This window comes from Mobula birostris, chromosome 10 (assembly GCF_030028105.1).
Source record: "Mobula birostris isolate sMobBir1 chromosome 10, sMobBir1.hap1, whole genome shotgun sequence".
NCBI classification, from domain to species: domain Eukaryota; kingdom Metazoa; phylum Chordata; class Chondrichthyes; order Myliobatiformes; family Myliobatidae; genus Mobula; species Mobula birostris.
The window spans coordinates 70,822,040-70,843,583 of NC_092379.1; the positions used below are offsets into that span (position 1 = coordinate 70,822,040).

A 21,544-nucleotide genomic window follows, 5' to 3' on the forward strand; every position below is an offset into this window, starting at 1 on the left:
GGGTTGAGGTGGTCAAGAACCAAGTGGTTGAAGGGAGGTAACTGTTCTTGAATCTGGTTGTGTGGCACCTCAGGGTTCCATACTTCTTGCCCAATAGCAGCTGTGAAAAATGGCCTGGCCCAGACACTGGGGATCTTTGATGATGTATGTTGTCTTCCTGAGGCAGCGCCCCCTGGTGGTGGGACGAGGTGTTCCTGTGGTCTATTGGGCAAAGTCCACCACTCATGGCAGCTTCTTACATTCCTGCCATCAGTGGTGAGGACCACAAGTGTGAGATCAAGGGAGGCAGGGGAGCGTTTGCAAGACTGCCTTGAATTAGCAGACTGGACCATATTCAGGGATGCATCTGTGGATCTGAATGAATATGTCACAATTATTAACAACCTCGAGAACCAGAAGGCCTGAATGAACCAGGAGATTCACAGTATTCTGAGGGCTCGATCGGAGATGCCCATGACTGCTGATCCAGAATCCTACAAGAAGTGTAAGTGCGAACTACAAGACTATCATAGGAATGAAAAGGCAATTCCGTGTGCTGTGAGAGTCACAACAGCTATGGCAGGGTCTGCACCTCCTGATGAGCTCAACACCTTTTATGCTCACTTTGAAAAGCAGAATAATACCACACCAGTGCAAACCCATGTGGTGTTCAGTGATGCTGTAATCTCTGTCTCAGAGGCTAACGTCAGGACATCCTTCAAGAGGGTGATTACTTGCAAGGTGTCAAGCCACAGTAGTGTACCTGGCTGGCTCCTGAAGACTTGTGCTGGCTAACCTAACCGGCTGGAACATTCAGTCTTCAATTTCGATCTGCTGTGAGCTGAGCTTGCCACCTGTTTCAAAAGGGCATCTATCAGACCAGGGCCCAGGTGGAGCAGGGAGAGCTGCCTCCTACCACTCATATCCAATGTGACAGAGAACTTTGCAAGGTTGGTATAGCTAGGATTAACCGCTGCCTGTAATAGTCCGGTCCGTGAAGTCTGCATTCCGGTTCACAGTCCGGTCTGTGGACTCAGGACTCCAGGTTTTCCAGCTGTCCTTTGTTTTGGTTGGGTTAATCATAGGCACCTGATTCCCATCTTGGGGCTTGGAATATAAGTAGCCTTGGGGTCAAGTGTGGGCTGCTGGTTTGTCTTGTCAAGATCCCCTGGGAGCAACCTGCTGGTGGAGGGCTAGAGTGGCCACTTGCTATCTTTAGGCTGTGTTGGAGAACCATCGCTTCATGGAGCCTTGCTGTCGATAGTCGGAGCTGTCTTTGTGGTATGGATTTGGCTGTTTCCCGGGCCAGCTGAGTGGCCGTCAGCCACTCTGAGCTAGGTACTGATCGGCTGTTTCCGTAGCCAGCCGAGGTTGTTGGCCATAACTGTGACTTGGAGCAACCCCGATGCAGAGATGGACCTGTCTGTCATTCTTCGGTGTTTGTCCCCTCTTGTCCTTGCCTCTGTGGGATAAGTCCGACCGTTCTGCCGTTACCTGATGGATGGACCTGTCCCACCTTGGTGTGGAGATAAAGTTGAGTCCCGGCTTGTCTAAGGATAGGTCCCAGCTCTATGTCTATGTACTGTCCAGTCTCATGTTAGTGTCGTGTTAAAGATGAGTCCTGGCTTTTTGAAGGATAAGTCCTGGCTCTATGTTGATGTACAGTTCCCAGTCTGTCTCCGAGCTCCAGCCTCCGAGTTATCAGCCTCAAGTCTCAAGACCCCAGCCCCCGAGTCCCCAGTGTCAAGCTTCAAGACCCACCCCAGCCCCCAGCCTCCAGCGTCAAGCCATGTCATGTCCTTGCCTAGTTCTGGGGTCTGAGACTGAGGCAAGACCAGGTTCTGGGTCCTTGTCCAGTCTCTGGCTTGGAGTCCAAGCCCAGGCTCCTAGTGCATATTTCTTTGTCCAGGTTCCCCGTTTCACGTCCATGTCCTAGCCCAGGTCCTGCATCCTAGTCCTGTTCCAAGTACTTCAGTGTCTCTGTCTTGCATTTTGGTCCATTCCCAACGCACCCCTTTTGTGACACTGCCTGAGCAGGACCTGGACGTGACACGATTTGCTTACTGCCACAACAGGTTTACAGCGAAGACATACTCACTGGTTCTCCACATTGCCTTGGAGCACCTGGACAGGAGGGAAATATATACCAGGCTGCTGTCTATTAATTTCACTGAATACCATCATCCCCTCAGCATTAATTACCAAGCTTCTAAACCTGGGCCTATGAACCTCCCTCTACAACTGGCTCTTTGACTTCCTTATCCGGGAACTACAGTCAGTGAGCCTCAGTGACACCATCTCCTCATCGACAGGCACACCTCCAAGATGTGTGCTTAGCCCACTGCCCTCCTGCCTCTACACTCATGGCTGTCTGGCCCAGCACACCGTGTATAAACTCGCCAATGACACTACTGTTGTTGGTGGAATCTCCGAAGGCGATGACAGGAGTGAGGTAAATCGGCTGGTTGAGCAGTGTCACAACTACCTTGCACTCAGCATCAGCAAGACCAAGGAATTGACTGGGAATCCAGAAAGGGAAATTCAGGAAAACACACACCAGTCCTCACTGAAGGGTTACCAGTGGAAAGGGTGAGAAGGTTCAAGGCCTTGGGTGGCCAGTGTCTTGGAGAAGCTATCCTGGTCACAACACATTGATGCGACCACAATAAAGAAATGTCATTGACTCCGCTTCATCAGGAGCCCGGTAAGATTTGCTATGTCACCAAGGATCCTTGCAAATCTCAGTAAGTGGACAGTGGAGAGCATTCTGACTGGTGTATCACAGCCTGGTACGGAGCCTCCAGTGCACAGAGTTGCATGAGGCTGCAGAAGGTTGTAAAGTTGGCCCTTTCAATCAGGGCTGCAGCCTCCCCGCCATCAAGGGCATTTTCAGGGGCAATGCCTCAAGAGGCTGCACACATCACTAAGGTCCTTCACTGTCCAGTGCATCCCCTCTTCTCCTTACTATCATATGGGTGGAGTACAGGAGCGGGAACTGCCACGTTCAGTGATTTACGAACCGCTTCTTCCTCTTTGCCACTCGATTGCTGAACCCATAAACATCATGATTAATTTCTTTTGCACTATTTCTTTATTTTTTAATTTATAATAATGTAATGTCTTTGCACTGTAGAGTTACTCCAAAAAGCAAATTTTGTGACATACAAGTCGGAGATTATAAATCTGATTCTGAGCTCTTTAGGTTTGCTGACATTGAGGGAGGTGGCATGTCACCTCTCAGCCAGGTGTCCTGTCTCACTCTGGTAAACTGACTGACTGCCACCTGTAATGCATCCAACAACAGCTGTGTCACTGGCAGATTCGAAGATGGCATTGAGCTGAGTTTAGCCACACAATCGTGCGTTCGTAGCGTGTCAAGTAGGGGGCTAAGCTTGGGATCTTAAATTGCACTTGTGCTGAGGATCGGCAAGGAGGAAGGGTTATCCTGTTTGTCTTGTTCACCATCCCATTCACTCCTCGCTGTGTGAATGTCTCAGCAGCCACAGAAACAGCACCTCTTTCAAGCACAGTGCAAGGTCTTCGAGCAAGGCTGTCAGGCTTGCATTTCACAGTTAAGTTACAGCCTCATACCCCCTGCTAATCCAAGCACTCAATTAAAAGCATACGTTGCACTGGGTGTGGGTAGAAATCATTGTATTAAGGAAGCAGAACAAATCCCCAGGCTGAAATTTACAGCTTATTGCCAATCAGAGACTTCAGATGCAATTAGTAAAGGATACAGAATGTAGGATTTCTGAATTTGGAGCAGGACTTCCTTCAACTGACAGCAAAACAACACTTGGACTGTGGGTAGTTATAGAACATACCACAAAACATCCTCAAGATAAATAACTACATGTTGAATTTTGGAAGAGTTTCTGACTTCAGGGTGTAACATCTTGATATTTAGTGGTCTTTAACGTGGGTGGAGAGCTTGTAGCTTTCTCTACAATATGGAATGATTTTTTTTCATCTTCATCAACAATTGAAACATTAAATAATTAAAACCTACACTGAAAAATGAAAATACCTTGCGATTGTAAAGTAATGTGTAGGATTTGGGAACACTCCCAAGGTTTAAAGATGAGGCATCTTAGCAATTCATTCAGCAGTGATATATAATGGGTCCCATTTTATGTTGGAAGTTGTTCAGTTCCTTTCATTATACTGGAGATGTTTTTGATCCCCATTAGCTATTTTACATTTTTTATTATTCTGTAATCCCTGAAATTACCTTTTCTAATTAGAATTATTCACATGTGAATTGCTTAAACTGCATATTAATACCTTTCAAGAGACATTTTCCAGAAGCTCACACAGAATTATAACTTCAACAGTGCTTTATTTGCTTGCTGTTGTTAAGTATCAGAGTAACTCTCCGATAGTTAAGCACTAAGAACATTAAAACAATATCTTTTTGCCATCTCTATCAATAAGTATACCTCCAGTGTCTCTGTCAAATTATCATATTATTTGCTTTCCCTGTCTGCATGTTTAAAATGTTTTATTCCTGCCATGTTATGTGTTTGTTGTTATTACATCAATTCTGCTGCTTATATTTGAGAGTGTTAAGTAACAGCCTATATTTAGCATTAATATCCATTTTTTTTTTACCCAAATCATTGGAACAATGCAGAATTGGCTCCCTAGGATTTGTTTGCAATCTCTGCAACACCTTATAATTTTAAGAACTTCTTCAGAAACTTATCAAAAACTTTACTGAGGCTTTTTCAGCTTCAATTAGGAAATATCCTGCCACGCATGTACAGTTTGATTTTGATGCTTTTAGTTCATGCTTTCCTGAAAATTCTTGAAAATAGAGCTGCGTTCTCACGGCACCATAGACCTGGGTTCATTTCTGACTCAGGTGCATCTGTGTGGAGTCTGCACGTTCTGCTTGTGACTGTGTGGGTTTCCTCCCAGCGCTCTGGTTTCTTCCCACTTTCCAAAGACACACTGGTTGGCATGGTAATCGGCTGTGCCAGTGAGTGGTAGAATTGGGAGGAAATTGATGTAAATGTAGGATTAATGTTGTTCTGGTGTAAACGGGTGGTTAATGGTTGGCACGGACTCAGTAGGCTTAACTGTCTGTTTCTGTGCTCAAGTTTAAAATCTTGTCTACAGCAGATACAATCACACACGAGCTCCCCAGTCTGCCTTCGATCATCTTGACAATCAAAGAACATACATCAGGCTGCTGTTTATTCATAACAGCCCCGTGCCCAACACCATCATCCCATCACTATTAATCATCAACCTCCAAAATCGGGGTCTCTGTACCTCCCTCTACAAACAGATCCTTGACTTTCTTATCAGGGGACCATAGTCTGTGCAGATCAGTAACAACATCTCCCCCTCACTGACAATCAGCGTCCTCTAACTGCTGTGGTCCGAGGTTTTCACCTGTTTCAACAGGATGCATGTTCAGATCACTATCTCGCAGGCTGAGTGGTGTCACAGCGACAACCCCGCATTCAACGTCAGCTAAACCATGCTCACTGGTGAGCAGGCAGCTTCAGGTTCCTGGATGTCAACACATCAGGTGTACTCTGAGCCCAACACACATGGAGGAGGCATGCCAGTGGCTGTACTCAGGAGTTTGAGGAGATTCAGGATGTCGCCAACGACTCTTATCAAATCTCTATAGAAGTATGGTGGAAAGTACTCGTACCTGTTGATCACGGTCTGGAATGAAGGCTCTAATGCCCAGGACCACAAGACACTGCAGAGAGTTATACTCTCAGCCAGCTCTGTCACAGGCACAATCCTACCACCATCTAGAAGAGGAGGTGCCTGAAAGCAGCATCCACCACTGAGTACCCTCACAATCTTGGACATGACCCCCTTCTCTTACCATCGGGAGGAGGTACAGGATCCTGAAAACCCACGCTCAATGGCTCAGAAACTGCTTCTTCCCCTCGGTCACCAGATTTCTGAATGGTCCGTGAACCCACATGTGACAAAGTAAGGGACTTCACAGCATATACAGTAAGTCAATTATAACAAATCTGATTCTGCATTGAGAGATTGCACTTAAACACAGTGTCATCTGCTTTGCTTCCAAGAACTTGCACGTCTTTTTTAACATTTCACTTAAGGTAATTGAATCTTTCCTTGATCTGGGGTAACAGACTTGGCATTGCCTTCTTCAATCCTTGGCAAACATGGCTGCTTTCCATGACCTGGACCACGGCCTTGAGTGGTGCGTGGAAAACTTAGTGCTCAGTCTCTCTTGGATACTCAAAAATTGCTTCAAGGAACAGGTTCTTTTCCCTACCACTTCCTGAAGTTACAGGTCACACCCTCCCTCAAAGTTCAAAGTACTTTTATTATCAAAGTATACATAGAAACATAGAAAACCTACAGCACAATACAGGCCCTTCGACTCACAAAGCTGTGCTGAACATGTCCTTACCTTAGAACTGTCTAGGCTTACCCATAGCCCTCTATTTTTCTGAGCTCCATGTAGCCATCCAGGAGTCTCTTAAAAGACCCTATCATTTCCGCCTCCACTGCCACCGCCGGCAGCCTATTCCACGCACTCACCACTCTCTGCGTAAAAAAACTTACCCCTGACATCTCTTATGTACCTACTTCCAAGCACTGTAAAACTATGCCATCTCGTGCTAGCCATTTCAGCCCTGGGAAAAAGCCTCTGACTATCCACACGATCAATGCCTGTCATCATACACCTCTATCAGGTCACCTCTCATCCTCCGTTGCTCCAAGTAGAAAAGCCGAGTTCACTGAACCTATTCTCATAAGACATGCTCCCCAATCCAGGCAACATCCTTGTAAATCTCCTCCGCACACTTTTCTATGGTTTCCACGCCCTTCCTGTAGTGAGGCAACCAGAAATGAATACAGTACTCCAAGTGGGGTCTGACCAGGATCCTACGTAGCTGCAACATTACCTCTCAGCTGTTAAACTCAATCCCATGATTGATGAAGGCCAATGCACCATCTGCTTTCTTAACCACAGGGTCAACCTGCTCAGCAGCTTTGAGTGTCCTATGGACTCAGACCCCAAGATCCCTCTGATCCTTCACACTGCCAAGAGTCTTATCACTAATGTGACATCATATTTGACCTACCAAAATAAACCACTTCACACTTATCTGGGCTGAACTCCATCTGCCACTTCTAAGCCCAGTCTTGCACCCTATCAATGTCCTGCTGTAACCTCTGACAGCCCTCCACACTATCCATAACACCCCAAACCTTTGAGTCATCAGCAAATTTACTAACCCATCCCTCCACTTCCTCATCCAGGTCATTTATAAAAATCACGGAGAGTAGGGTTCCCAGAGCAGATCCCTGAGGCATACCACTGGTCACCGACCTCCATGCAGAATATGACCAGTCTACAACCACTCTTTTCTTCCTGTGGGCAAGCCAGTTCTGGATCCACAAAGCAATGTCCCCTTGGATCCCATGCCTCCTTACTTTCTCATTAATCCTTGCATGGGTTACCTTATCAAATGCCTTGCTGAAATCTATATACACTTCTTCTACTCCTCTACCCTCATCAAAAATCACATCCTCAAAAAATTCAAACAGGTTCATAAGGCATGACCTGCCCTTGACAAATCCATGCTGACTATTCCTAATCATATTATGCTTCTCCAAATGTTTGGAAATCTTGCCTCTCAGGATCTTTTCCATCAATTTACCAACCACTGAGGTGAGACTCACTGATCTATAATTTCCTGGGCTATCTCTACTCCCTTTCTTCAATAAGGGAACAACATCCGCAACCCTCCAATCCTCTGGAACCTCTCCTATCCCCATTGATGATGCAAAGATCATTGCCAGAGGCTCAGCAATCTCCTCCCTTGCTTCCCACAGTAGCCTAGGGTACATCCTATCTGGTCCCGGTGACTTATCCAACTTGATGCTTTCCAAAAGCTCCAGCATTTCCTCTCTCTTAATATCTACCTGCTCAAGATTTTCAGTCTGTTGCAAGTCATCCCTACAATCGCCAAGATCCTTTTCCATAGTGAATACTGAAGCAAAGTATTCATTAAATACCTCTGCTATCTCCTCTGGTTCCATACACACTTTTCCACTGTCACACTTGATTGGCCTATTCTCTCATGTCTTATCATCTTGCTCTTCACGCAGTTGTAGAATGCCTTGAAGTTTTCCTTAATCCTGTCCGCCAAGGCCTTCTCATGGCCCCTTTTGGCTCTCCTAATTTCATTCTTAAGCTCCTTCCTGCTGGCCTTATAATCTTCTAGATCTCTATCATTACCCAGTTTTTTGAATCTTTTGTAAGCTCTTCTTTGCTTCTTGACTAGATTTATAACAGCCTTTGTATACCATAGTTCCTGTACCCTAACATCCTTTCCCTGTCTCATTGGATGTACCTACTCAGAACCCCACGCAAATATACCCTGAACATTTGCCACATTTCTTCCATCGGTTTCCCTGAGAACATCTGTTTCCAATTTATGCTTCCAAGTTCCTGCCTGATAGCCTCATATCTCCCCTTACTCTAATTAAACACTTCCCTAACTTGTTTGTTCCTATCCCTCACCAATGCTATGGTAAAGGAGATAGAACTGTGATCACTATCTCCAAAATGCTCTGCCACTGAGAGATCTGACACCTGACCAGGTTCATTTCCCAATACCAGATCAAGGACATTCCCTCCTCTTGTAGGCTTATCTACATATTGTGTCAAGAAACTTTCTTGAACATACCTAACAAACTCTACCCCATCTAAACCCCTTGCTCTAGGGAGATGCCAATCGATATTTGGGAATATAAATTATACAACCTTGAGATTCATCTCTTTACAGGCAGTTACAAAACAAAGAAACCCCAAAAGAACGCATTAAAAAAAAGATTGTCAAACACCTAATATGCAGAGAAAAAAAGTCATGCAAGCAGTAAGAGTAGGCAAATAGCATTCATAACTGAAGTTTTATGAAAGACACCAAGACAGGCATCCCTGCCGCCGGTGCAGAGCACAGTACCAGTCTCAGTGCTGAGCTGCAAAATCATCATGGAGCAGTCAGCCGAACCGAACAGAACTGAGCCCTCCCATTGCCTCGAGTCCCAACACCTTGGCACTTAAATCGTCCAAGCGTCAGGTCGTCCCTTGTTCTTGGACAGCCCTAGGGCCTGGAACCTGGCTGCCTGTTCGGCCCATACCCGACCTTTCCAGTTCAGCCTGGTGTTTCAATCAGTCAGACATCAGGACTTCCCTCGCTCCCATCGTGCCTCTGTCTCCTCCCACTTCCGCTCCCCTTGCCTCACTTCTGCCTGCCTCTCTATTGTTAGCGGTGATGGCTATCAATAAAGTGTTATTTATAAGGTGTCTTGTAGTTTCTATTTGGCTGCCATTCAGTAGTCGCTGGGCATCACCAGCACCACCTTGAACTGGTGTTGGGAGTACTCAAGCAGCAGGAGCTACTATTAAAGGCCAAGTAAGTGTGTGTTGGTTCAAGTGAGAGTGTGCTGGGCCAGGTGAGTATGTAACAGGTTGGGTGGGCAAGTGCTGGTGCAAGTGAGCGTGTGTTGCGTAGGGTAAGCATGTGTTGCATTGGGTAAGAGTGTGTTGGTTCAAGTGAGCGTGTGTTGCGTAGGGTAAGCATGTGTTGCATTGGGTAAGAGTGTGTTGGTTCAAGTGAGCGTGTGTTGCGTAGGGTAAGCATGTGTTGCATTGGGTAAGAGTGTGTTGGTTCAAGTGAGCATGTGTTGCATTGGGTGAGTGCGTGTTGAGTCAGGTAAGTGTGTGTAAGGCTACATAAATCCTAAACTGCAAGGTGCAATTTAACATAAAGAAGATTGAGTTTGTTCAGGCAGAGCAGGGATCAGAATATATTTAACAGTTAAAACCCTTTGTAAGTTTAATTCAAGTGTGGGTTGCAATTTCCATTTACAGCACAGCTGCGGACACATCAGATGTCTGGGATCTAGATTCAGAATCAGAAAACAAAAGGGAAAGCAAAGCAAAAGTAATTTCAATATAGGCATCACAGCGGAATATTGAGACATGATCCCTGCTGTGGATTACTATAATCATACAGAAAAAGGCTGAGGAATGTCAATGAAGTCTGCTGTAGCAGAAGCCATTTATTAAATTAACATCTTCTCGCTCTTCCTGATGGTCCCTGCCTTCGAGGAGGCGCTGGTATACCTACCGTACAACCAGTCACCTGGTGTAGCTGAGTGCAGTGCAGCTCCAGGTGAGGAGTCAGATAAATTGTTTTAGGAGTCTCATACAGACCCGGGTAAGGATACCAGGTTTTCTCCACAGAAGGAGAAACAGGACCCTGCAAAAGCTGGAAACTGGAGCCTAAAGTCAAGCTGCTTGGAAAATCTCAGTGGGGGAAACAGCATCTGTGGAGGGAAAGGAATTGTTGATGTTTCAGGCCAAGACCCTGCACCGGGACTGGTCATTCTGAAACACCAAAGTGAAGATTTCCTTTCCCTCCTGAGATGCTGCTGGACCTACTCAGTCTCCCCAGCTGTCTGTTTCACTCTCCACTGAGGTTCATTTTGACCTGCAGTATCACTAGCCATGCAGACTTTAGATTTAGTTTCCACCCTCATTCGTCCCTGCACATTTCATATCCTCTAAACGTTCGTCAGTGCAAACAACCTATATTCTATCAACTCTGGCCTCGTGTTCAACCATAATTAACAGTATTGGTGGCTGCACCCTGATGTCACAGAATTCCCTTTTGAAACCTTTCTATCCCTCTGCCTCTTTCCCTTTTTAGGTTGTTGTCTCTTTAAATCACCTCTGAGGGCAAGCTCGTGATCACTTTCCAAACATCCCCCAATGTGCAACAGCAAAAAGTTTTGTTGAATCACACATTTATGAAACAAATTATGAGTTCACCTACATTAACAGCGTGTTGTAAATGTTGGTGATTAATAATTAGTGAGCTAATGGGTTCTCACAAGAATCCACCAACAGCAAGTTAATACTTGCCCCCAGTGCATTCCTAAAACTGAATGAATATCGCCTGAGTCATTAATCCCACCTCCCTATAACAATTCCAGTGATAGATGCCAGTTCACTGAATCCCAAACCAAAGATGCCTCCATGGTGAATTTTCAACCAAGTTCCACCAACTCAAACAAAGCCTGGTTCCACGTAAATACTGAATTTGTTTCATGACCTCTTGGACATGTGTTCTATATTGGGTCTATATTCAATTATAGATCTTAAGAGGACCCACCAAGAGACTTGCACTTAGAACATAGAACATAGAAATCTACAGCTCATTACAGGCCCTTTGGCCTGAAATGTTGTGCCGAACCTACTCAAGAAACTGTCTAGAATTTCCCTAGCACATAGCCCTCTATTTTTCTAAGCATCATGTGCCTACCTAAGGACCTCTTAAAAGATCCTATTGTATCCATGCACCCACCAATCTCTGTGAGAAAAACACACCCCTGACATCCCCTCTGTACCTACTTCCAAGCACCCTAAAACTATGCCCCCTCATGATAACAAATCCTGGGTAAGAGCCTCCGACTATCCACATGATCAATGCCCCTCATCATCTTGTACAGCTTTATCAGGACACCTCTCATGCTCCATCACTCCAAGGAGAAAGGGCCAAGTACACTCAACTTATTCTTATAGGGTATGCTCTCCAATCCAGGGAATATCCTTGTAAATCTCCTCCGCACTCTCACTATAGTATCCACAATCTTCCCGTAATAAGGTGACCAGAACTGAACGCAGTACTCCAAGTGGGGTCAGACCAAGGTCTTATGTAGCTGTAACATTACCTCACGGCTCTTGAACTCAATCCCACGGTTGATGAAGGCCAGTACACTATACGCCTTTTTAACAACACTGTCAACCTGTGAAGCAGCTATGAGCGTCCTATCGATACAGACCCCAAGATCTCTCAGATCCTCCACACTGTCAAGAGTGTTACTATTTATATTATATTCTGTCTTCAAATTGGACCTATCAAAATGAACCACTTCACACTTACCTGGGTTGAAGTCCATCTGTCATTTCTCAGCCCTGATCTGCATCCTATCAATGTTTCTCTGAAACCTCTGACAGCCCTCCACACTATCCACAACATCCCCAATTTCTGTGTCATCAGAAAATTTACTAACCCATCCTTCTACTTCTTCATCTAGGCCATTTATAAAAAATCACAAAGTGGAGGGATCCCAGAACAGATCCCTATGGAACACCACTGGTCACCGACCTCCATGCAGAATATGAACCATCAACAACCACTCTTTGCCTTCTGTGGTCAAGCCAGTTCTGGATCCACAAAGCAAGGTCTCCTTAGATCCCATGCCTCGTTACTTTCTGAAGGAGTCTTGTGTGGGGAACCTTATCAAATGCCTTACTGAAATCCATATACACTACATCCACTGCTCTACCTTCATCAATGTGTTTTGTTGCATCCTCAAAGAATTCAATCAGACTTGTAAGGCACGACCTGCCCTTGCCAAAGCCATGCTAACTATTCCTAATCAGATTATGTCTCTCCAAATGCTTTAAATGCAATGCAAGTAAAATCAGCAGCTTGGTTTATTGAAAACTTGGGCTTTGCATTAGAAGATTAGCAAACCTTCAAATGCCATCTCTGAGTTATACTTGTAAGTTTGACTAGTGTGTAACTGGCAGTGGGAGGGTGGTTGCGGGGGGGGAGAGTGTTCTTTGTAAATGTGCAAAACTGGTTGGCAATAGCTGGCAGTCCAGTGGAACCCAGGAGATGAGCTTGTTCGACATCTGATCCATGACTTGCCGTATCAAGCTGTCAGTGCTGGGCTGGAATCAGCAGGGTAGGGTGGAGCTGGCACTCAACGTTTGCAGAAATAGTTAATGTCATTACAAACTTGCTGCACGCTTGAGTGCTTGGCGGAGGGTGCAGATGCATTTTTGCTGGTGGGGCGAGTGATTGTCACTTTGCTGCTGCTTGTGCATGAGAGGGGAGAGCTGGGGGGGCTTTGAGGTTCTAACATTTAACTGTCATTCATTCTTTGGGGCACTTCTCTGTTTTCGTGGATGCTTGTGAATGATGATGTGGAGGCCAGAGCAGGTTATATTTAAGAAAGAGATAGAGAAATTTCCAGGCACAAAGGATATGGGGAAAGAAATGGTGTTGAGAAGGAGGATTGTATTTTAGGTTCCAAATGCTACATGTTAATCTTTGCTTTAATGTTTCTGTTTCCTTGTTAAAGCATCGTTCCAGAGAAGTTTTGGCTGTTGAGTTAGACTGGAGAAATTGAGAGCATTCCTCTCGGAGCAGAGGAGGCTGAGGAGAGATTTGATGGAGGAAAATGAGGTCACCTTGGGCTTGACAAGATCAGGGGTATCAGTAGAGTGAAGTTGTTCCAATTAGTCAGCTCAGAGCATAAGAGGGATGCTGGGAAAATTGTTTCATGCAGTAGTTGTAATCCTGATCCCAACACCTGGAAAGGACCCGGTGATGGAGAGAGTATATAGGGTTTTCACAGTAAATTAGTTTGGTACAAGCAGGAGGGTTGCTTGATCAGCCAAACAGCTTTTCACAACGATGTAATATTTCTAGAATCATCCCACACTAATCCCATTTTTTTCATTCTCCCCACATTCCAATCAATTTCCCCTCCACCACACCCCGAAGATTCTACCACTTACCTGCACACCAGGAGAAATGTACAGTGGCTCATGAACCCGTCAAACCGCATGTCTGGAGGAACGTGGGAAGAAACCGAAGCACTTGGTAACACACATGGTCGCAGGAAAGACGTGCAAAGTTCTCATGGACAGTACAGTATCCGAGGTCAGGATTGAACCCGCGTCTCCAGCAGTTCTACCCGTTGCACCACTCTGCCACTCTCTATATGGGTGCGACTGTTATGAGGTTAAGTTTGCAATGCGGTGGGGAAAATAAACCATTTGCTCTCTTTGGGATCAGGGAATGTCTTACCACCTCTCCCTGGCACGCTGCTTTGTATTTATCCCCAGAATGTAAGATCCTCTCTATGGGAATTTGCTGTGTACAGACTGACAGCCACCCTTCCTATCTTACAATATTTCATCGGCTGTTAATATCCCGTGGCTGTGCCTGATCGAGATAAATACAAGTCTTATCCTCAGTTTGGTTGTGTTGTTCTTGTTGAACTGTGATCAGCTGGAGGAGGAGAATTCATTGAAACATGCCTGGCGCTGAAGAGGTTATATCTCTCTCAGTCCCTCCCTCTCTCCTCTTCCCTCGGCGTGTAGCTCTATTCTGACTTTCTCGCTCTCTCTAACAGCACTGGCTGACCTGCGGAGTACATTCAGCAAGTGCCTAAACAAGCTGGGAACAGCGGCTCCTTCCCGCCCCCTCGCTCGCACTCTGCGCCGAGGTACGGGGTCCGGACAGGCGGCGGGAGCGACTGGACAGGACTCCATGCCTGGACCGAAGGATCGGCCAAGGGGAAGGCATGAAGCGATTGGGTATAAGGGTTCTGAGCACCACAGTTTTCCTCTACTTGTTGGAAGCAAACGGTGGCCTCAGGTAAGTGTTCAGGACCTTGGACAGCGGAAAAGGAGGAATTTGAACTGTTCCATATAAAGTTTAATCAAAAATACTCAACCATTGATTTAGCTTCAGATAATGCTGGGTTACTATGTCAACCAATATTCTTAAAAACAAAGCGACGCGTAACCATTCTATTCCAGTATTACTGCAGTTGATTTATTCTGGACTGTGGGGCGCTAAGCGTGGGTGAAGTCTCCTATCTCAGCATGCTCAGCAGAAGAAAGTTATTTGGTCCCAGACCAGTGCCTAGGAGCAGCTCTCTCTGGCCTCTGCCTGCCCCCATTAAGCCCCCTTATTGTGGCTTGATGAGAAATATATAATCTCCAAATAGCCACACTAGACAGAGGTTTTACATTCTGCAGCCCAAGTACACGTTTAAATGTTCATAGAGTAGTCCAATGCTCATTATATACCATGGTCGTATATGAAGGAATATTCCCCAAAATATTATGCAATATGTGAATAGCAGAAGTAGACAAAAAAAACCAAGTGTATCATATAACTGTGCTATACTGCATATAGGAGACTAGGGATAATGCAAATGCAAAATTTGTGCACTATGAACGAGCCACAGCATTGCTGTGGAAGATTATCCAGCAGCCAGTCATCTCCCAAAATACTAGAGGATGGGCAATAGCATGCTGAAAGACAAATGATTTTGGGAACAGTTTGAAGGTGAGGCTAAGAGGCAGAAAGTTTAGAGGGGCAGATGGTGGGAACAGCCATCCAGAGGCAGAGCACTAAAATCTAGGGATGTGTGAGAGCCCAGAACAGTGTCAAGGTGACAGAACATTGTAAGATGATGGTGTAATACACAGGGAGTGGAGAGTCTGCAAAGAATTTGCAAATTTGAAAATGGAGTTTCTGTAGTGACAATGCTGGCATCACCTTGAAGTACTTCACTGGCTTTGGTAGTGCGCGTAGCTGGATGGCGTTAGGAAGACCACAAACATATTCAGTGTCATATACCTGTAATGAAGAAGTTACATGTATAAAAAATAAAGGCATCCATTAGTCTTGCGAGACCATGGATCTGTGCCTGGAGAGTCTTCACTCTCCAGGGCACAGGCCTGGGCAAGGTTGTATGGAAGACCAGCAGTTGCCCATGCTGCAAGTCTCCCCTCTCCACACCACCGATGTTGTTCAAGGGAAGGGCATTAGGACCCATACAGCTTGGCACCAGTGTCGTCGCAGAGCAATGTGTGATTAAGTGCCTTGCTCAAGGACACAACACTTTCCCTTGGCTGGGGCTCAAACTCACGACCTTCAGGTAGCTAGTCCAATGCCTTAACCACTTGGCCACGTGCTCACAAGTTACATATAATCTCAAGATTATAGTTCCACCAAGCCATAGAACTGCACATGCAGATCCACTAACAGTGACACCACGTTCTGTCATGCACACACATGCATAAATGCACAAATGCCCAATCACACAAAAGCTTCAGCTATACACGTATGTATGCACAAAACATATAGATACACAAGGGTGCATCCATGCACACAATTATAATCTGCACACACACCAAGGCACAATGCATATATAAACGCGCATGCATACAGACATGCGTACTTATGTGTGCATGCATATATGCACATACACAGTGACACAATGCATACAGACATGTGGTTATACTCATACAGATATGCACATTCACACACATGCACACAAACATGCACATCTAAAGACAGACAAGTCAACATATAAGCACACATGTATATTGTCATAGGTATAAACACACATGCTCAGACACCCACATATGCTGCTCTGCTGTCATTCCTGCCAACATCTCCTTCCAATTTACTTTCGCCAACTCCTCTCTCATACCATAGTAATTTTCTTTACTCAATTGAAATACTGCAATATCAGACTTTCTCTCTATCAAATTTCAAGTTGAACACAATCATATTGTGATCACTGGTTCATAAGGGTTCTTTTTCCTTAAGTTCCCTAATCACCTCTGGTACATTACATAACACTCAATCCAGTATAGCTGATCCCGTATTAGACTCAATGACAAACTGCTCTAAAAAGCCATCTCGTAGGCATTCAACAAACTCACTTTCTTGAGATCCATTACCAACCTAATTTTCCCAATCGACCTGCATGTTAAAATCTCCCTTGACTATCATAACATTGCCCTGCTGACACGCCTTTTCTATTTCCTGTTGTAACCTGTGGTCTACCTCCCAGCCACTGTTTGGAGGCCTGTCTATAACTGCCATCAACGTCCTTTTACCCTTGCAGTTTCTTAACTCAACCCACGAGGATTCAACATCTTCTGATCCTATGTCGCATCTTTCTACTGATTTGATGCCATTCTTTACCAGCAGAACCACACCACCCCCTCTGCCTACTATCCCTCTGCATCCCTCCAATACAATCTGTAACCATGGACATTCAGCTCCCAACTACAACCATCCTTCAGCCATGATTCAGTAATGGCCACAACATCATACCTGATAATCTATGATAGTGCAACAAGATTATCCACCTTATTTCTTATACTCCGTGCATTGAGATATAACACTTTGAGTGCTGTATTTGCTACCCTTTTTGATTCTGCATCTCTAATGCACTGATACTCACCCTGCTGGTTTTAATTTTGTCCTATCATCTGCCTGCCCTTCCCGACAGCTTGACTGCATGCCATCTTTACTTTTTTACCATCTGTCCTATCCTGAGTCCCTTCACTCTGGTTCCCAACCCCCGCCAAATTAGTTTAAACGCTCCCCAACCGCTCTAACAAACCTGCCCGCGAGAATATTGGTCCCCCTTCGGTTTCAGCTGCAACCCAACCCTTTTGTACAGGTCATATCTCCCCCTGAAGAGAACACAATGATCCAAGAACCTGAAGCCCTGCCCCAAGCACCAGCTTCTCAGCCACGCATTTATCTGCCAAATTATCCTGTTTCTACCCTCACTGGCATGCTGAATAGTTGAAAAGAAGTAGCTGTTTTGAATCTGCTGTTGTGGGTCTATATGTTTAGTTTTCCCTGAGGTACACCCACCACTGATGTTAATTCAGTGCTGTTAATTCCCAAGTTTTCCCAAATACATTTCCCAATATCTCTCAGGTCACCTGATCTCAACCATGTCCCATTAGGACTAACTGTGGCCTTTTGTATCCACTGGATTACTATGGCCCGTTGTCCCATGTGGTTCATGCCAATTCCATGAGTCCTGGCCCATTCTAATTCCTGTTCCTTACTTCCATCAACTCCCCTCACATTCTCCCACTCAGCTACATATGACAACCAGTTAACCCACTAATCAGTATTTCTTTGGGATGAAGGAGGAAACCGGTGCACTTGTCAGGGAGGGGAACCTGCAGTCACAGGGAGAAAGTGCAAATTCCACACAGTCCCCATCAGAAGTCGGCATTGATCCTGGGTCTCTGGCAATGTAAGACGGCAGTTCTGCCTGCTGCATTACACTGAGCCTGAGAGAGAGGTAGCCCGTGTTAGCCGCTGTGTCGTTTTCATTGCTACTCCTACCATGAATAACATATACCACTGCATTGTCTTCCCATCCAACAGAAGCTCTGACTGCTCGATTCCTCTCCAAGGGACGGGGAAGGGGCCGAAGTCAAGAAGAGAAAGCTTCGTAACCAAGCATTCAGTCCTCATCTCCCTTTCCATTTCACAGGCCAGCACCATCAACAGAAGCTGAGAGAAATCACCCCACCTCTACACCACTGTCTCCATCTGACTTCCTTGACAAGCTCATGGGGAAGACCTCAGGCTACGATGCACGCATCCGTCCAAATTTCAAAGGTAGACTTCTGTGTCCTCCTAGACTGGGATTTTCTTTTTCCAGCTCCTGTTGTGCTCTGGGGTTCCTCACACCCTGGCTTTCCTCCTGCAGCTCTGCTCCTCCTGCCTCCGAGTCTCCAGAGAAGGCCATTCAGCCCATCCTTGAACTGCTGAGCACGGTGACAAGGATGGCCTCTTGTGGGTCTTCACTGAGCCTTGGGAACCCAGGGACAGACCTTCCCATGTTAGGAATGGCTCCATTCAGGTGCTGGGGGATCCAGGCGAAATATTTACGTGTTATTGGTCACTTTCATCAATGGGGAGCTGAAGAAGGCAGAGGTTCCAGCATTGCACCTGGTCACAGATGAGGGGCAGTCCCTCCAGTGAGAGAGGAGGAGGAGGCAGGTAAGTACTTGCCCTCGTAATACAGAACTCAAGAACAGGAGGAACTTGGACCAGGAGCAGACCATCAACTCCTCAAGCCTGCCCCATCCTTCAGTATGACCGTGCTCACCTATGGAGGCAGAAGGGGAGTTGATTGGGATTTGGAAGGCTGTACAAAGAATAGGAATCTGCTTCAATAAGGATTCCAGGGAAGGATAGTGTGATCCTACTCATAAAACCTGGCTATTCCTGAGTTCATCACACAAACATTGGAAAGTGACTCCTCAGTCCCTGAGGTCAGTTCCAGGCTGAGGTGAGAAGGCTTTTGCAGAGGAGATGAGGGCCAGGGACGGACAAATGATGGTACAGTATGGTCTAATGAAAGGATGGGTCAGGTTTGAGAGGCCAAGAGGTCTCCAGCTTTCTCACGGAATCAGAACAATTACAAGATCATGAGGACATGGGTGATGGTCAGTGAGGAGTGCCATTCTACCCAACCCTCCAGTGCTGGTCACTTCAGGCAGTGAGCTTGCCACAGTCTGGTTGAAAGTGTTCTCCTGGGTGTTATTTAGGAAGCCTGCATCCTCTGTGCCTTTGACCCAGGTAAAGTCCGGGTCAAAGTCTAAGTCGGGTTTATTGTCATATGCACAGGTGTGGTCACGTCACAATCACACAGCATCAGAGAAGCAGCATTCATAAGAAAAACACAAATTAAATATAAATTATACACATTTTTTACAAGAACACAATTTGGAAGGAAGTCTATTTTAGTGCAAAGTGATTCAAGTGATTCAACCCAATCAATGTAACTGCACAGGTTATTTAGTATGTCTGAATAGTTCTTACATTTTTATCCTTTTCCTTGGGTCATTCAAAGTTCAAAGTAAGTTTATTACCAAAGTACATATATCACCATATAGAATTCCGAGATTCATTTTCTTGTGGACATTCACAGTAGATACAAGAAACACAATAGAATCAATGAAAGACTGCCCACAACAGGATAGACAAACATTCAATGTGTAATGAGCTCTTTGTGCTTGTGTGGGGAACCGGAAAGTGTTGGGCTCTGATGTTTTCAGAACTCCTGAATTGGTTAACTGTTGTTTAATGAGAGTCGTTTAGAGTTCCTTGTGTTTTTTTTTTCTCAAGCAACTCTCTCTTTGTAATGCCGTCTCCTGTTGCTTTCTGGTTAAACTTGTTGGGTTTATTTTAATAGACTTGGGGGTTCCATGTTACTTGTACTATTCAAGTGGACACCCAATTGGTGGTAATCTAGGGGTCCTAGTTTTGAGAATGCGGTGTCACTCAGCTGAGCCACCAATATCCTGTTGGAATTCTTATGAATAAACTTAGCTCACCGTCTCTACATCGGAGTTTGTCTTTTCCCTGCACTTGGGTTCTGACATTACCGGTGCACAATGTGCAAAAGAATCAAATTGTGCAAAAAAAAACAATAATAAATAAATATCGAGAACATGAGATGAAGAGTCCTTGAAAGTGAGCCCATAGATTGTGGGAACAGTGTAGAGATGGGGTGAGTGAAGTTGAGTGAAATTATCCCCTCTGATTCAAGAGCCTGATGGTTGAGTGGTAATAACTGTTCCTGAACCTGGTGGTGTGAGTCTCTGTACCTTCCTGATGGTAGCAGCAGCATGGCCTGGGTGGTGAGGGTCTTTGATGACGGATGCTCTGTGTAGATGTGCTCAATGGTGGGGAGTGCTTTACCCGTGACGGACTGGGTCACAGTCACTACTTTCTGTAGGATTTTCCATTCAAGGGCATTGCTGTTTCCATACCAGTGTATGATGCAACCAGACAATACATTCTCCACCACACATCTGTAGAAGATTGTCAAAGTTTTAGGTGACGTGCCAAATCTTTCGTGGGAGATTCTTCGCAAGCTTCTAAAGAAGCAGATGCGCTGCCATGCTTTCTTTGTCGTGGCACTCACATGCTGGGCTCAGGACAGGACCTCTGAAACGCTGACACAGAGGAATTTAAAGTTGCTGATCCACCCCACCTCTGATTTTACCCTACCGCCCCCCAATAAAAACTGGCTCATGGTCCTTTAGTTTCCTCCTCCTGCACTCAATAATCAGCTCCTCGGTCTTGCTGACATTGAGTGAGAGGTGGTTGCTGTGGCATCATTCAATCTCCCTCCTATGTGCCAATTTGTCACCATCTTTGATCCAGCCCACGACAGCAGCCTTGTAATACTTGCAAAGCGTAACTGCTCCTGATTTGTTCTTTATTTCAACCCAGAGTCTCAGTTGTTTATCCCTCTGACTGAGATTCTATATTTAACCAATAATGCCACACACCCCAGCCTTTATTGTCCCCACACCTCCTTGAGCTTAACTAAGAACATAACCAGAAACATTAAGCTTCCAGATCCTGCCCTCCTTTAACTATTGATTTCATTTGTCCATCTGTGCCCTCATCTACCCAATTCAACAAAATGTAACCATTCATGTTTATAACAGCAAACGCAGACTGATACTTTCTTGTCAAATTTATAACCAACCTTTTCACTGGTTTTCAAACGCTCCACTAAAATTTCTACCTTCCATTTCCAATACTGACGTTCTCCCATCTGAATTTTTGCCCAGCTTTTCACCCTCCTGCTGAGTGGGTTAAATCCTCCCCAAAAGCAGTTGACAGCCTGCCCACCAGATTCGTCTTGGTCCTGTCTGAGGACCTGCTCGGAACTGATGCCAATCCTCCGTGATGCACCTAACAGGTTAAATGTGACTTATTCCTTCCTTCCGGGACGGGTTCAAGGGAGATAACAGCTCCTCCTGTTCAGCTGTAACAGCCTCAAATGGCTGAATGCCCTCCTCTATTCCCAAGTCCTCAATGCAAGTCAGAGAAGGTGACCCAGCTCCTCCTCTTCTGATGCACCTCCCCGTGGAGTC

General features: G+C 45.5%; 1 protein-coding gene across 1 annotated transcript in view; it reads left to right on the top strand.

Moving 5' to 3' along the window:
• The first annotated feature begins 405 nt into the window (after window positions 1-405).
• The window catches only part of LOC140203703 (glycine receptor subunit alpha-4-like), a 38,290-nt gene continuing 17,151 nt past the window's right edge, over window positions 406-21,544 (top strand). The window contains exons 1-4 of the mRNA XM_072269745.1: window positions 406-484; window positions 14,218-14,310; window positions 14,447-14,462; window positions 18,136-18,263. Coding sequence (XP_072125846.1) covers window positions 406-484; window positions 14,218-14,310; window positions 14,447-14,462; window positions 18,136-18,263 — 316 coding nt within the window. The remainder of the gene's footprint in view (window positions 485-14,217; window positions 14,311-14,446; window positions 14,463-18,135; window positions 18,264-21,544) is intronic.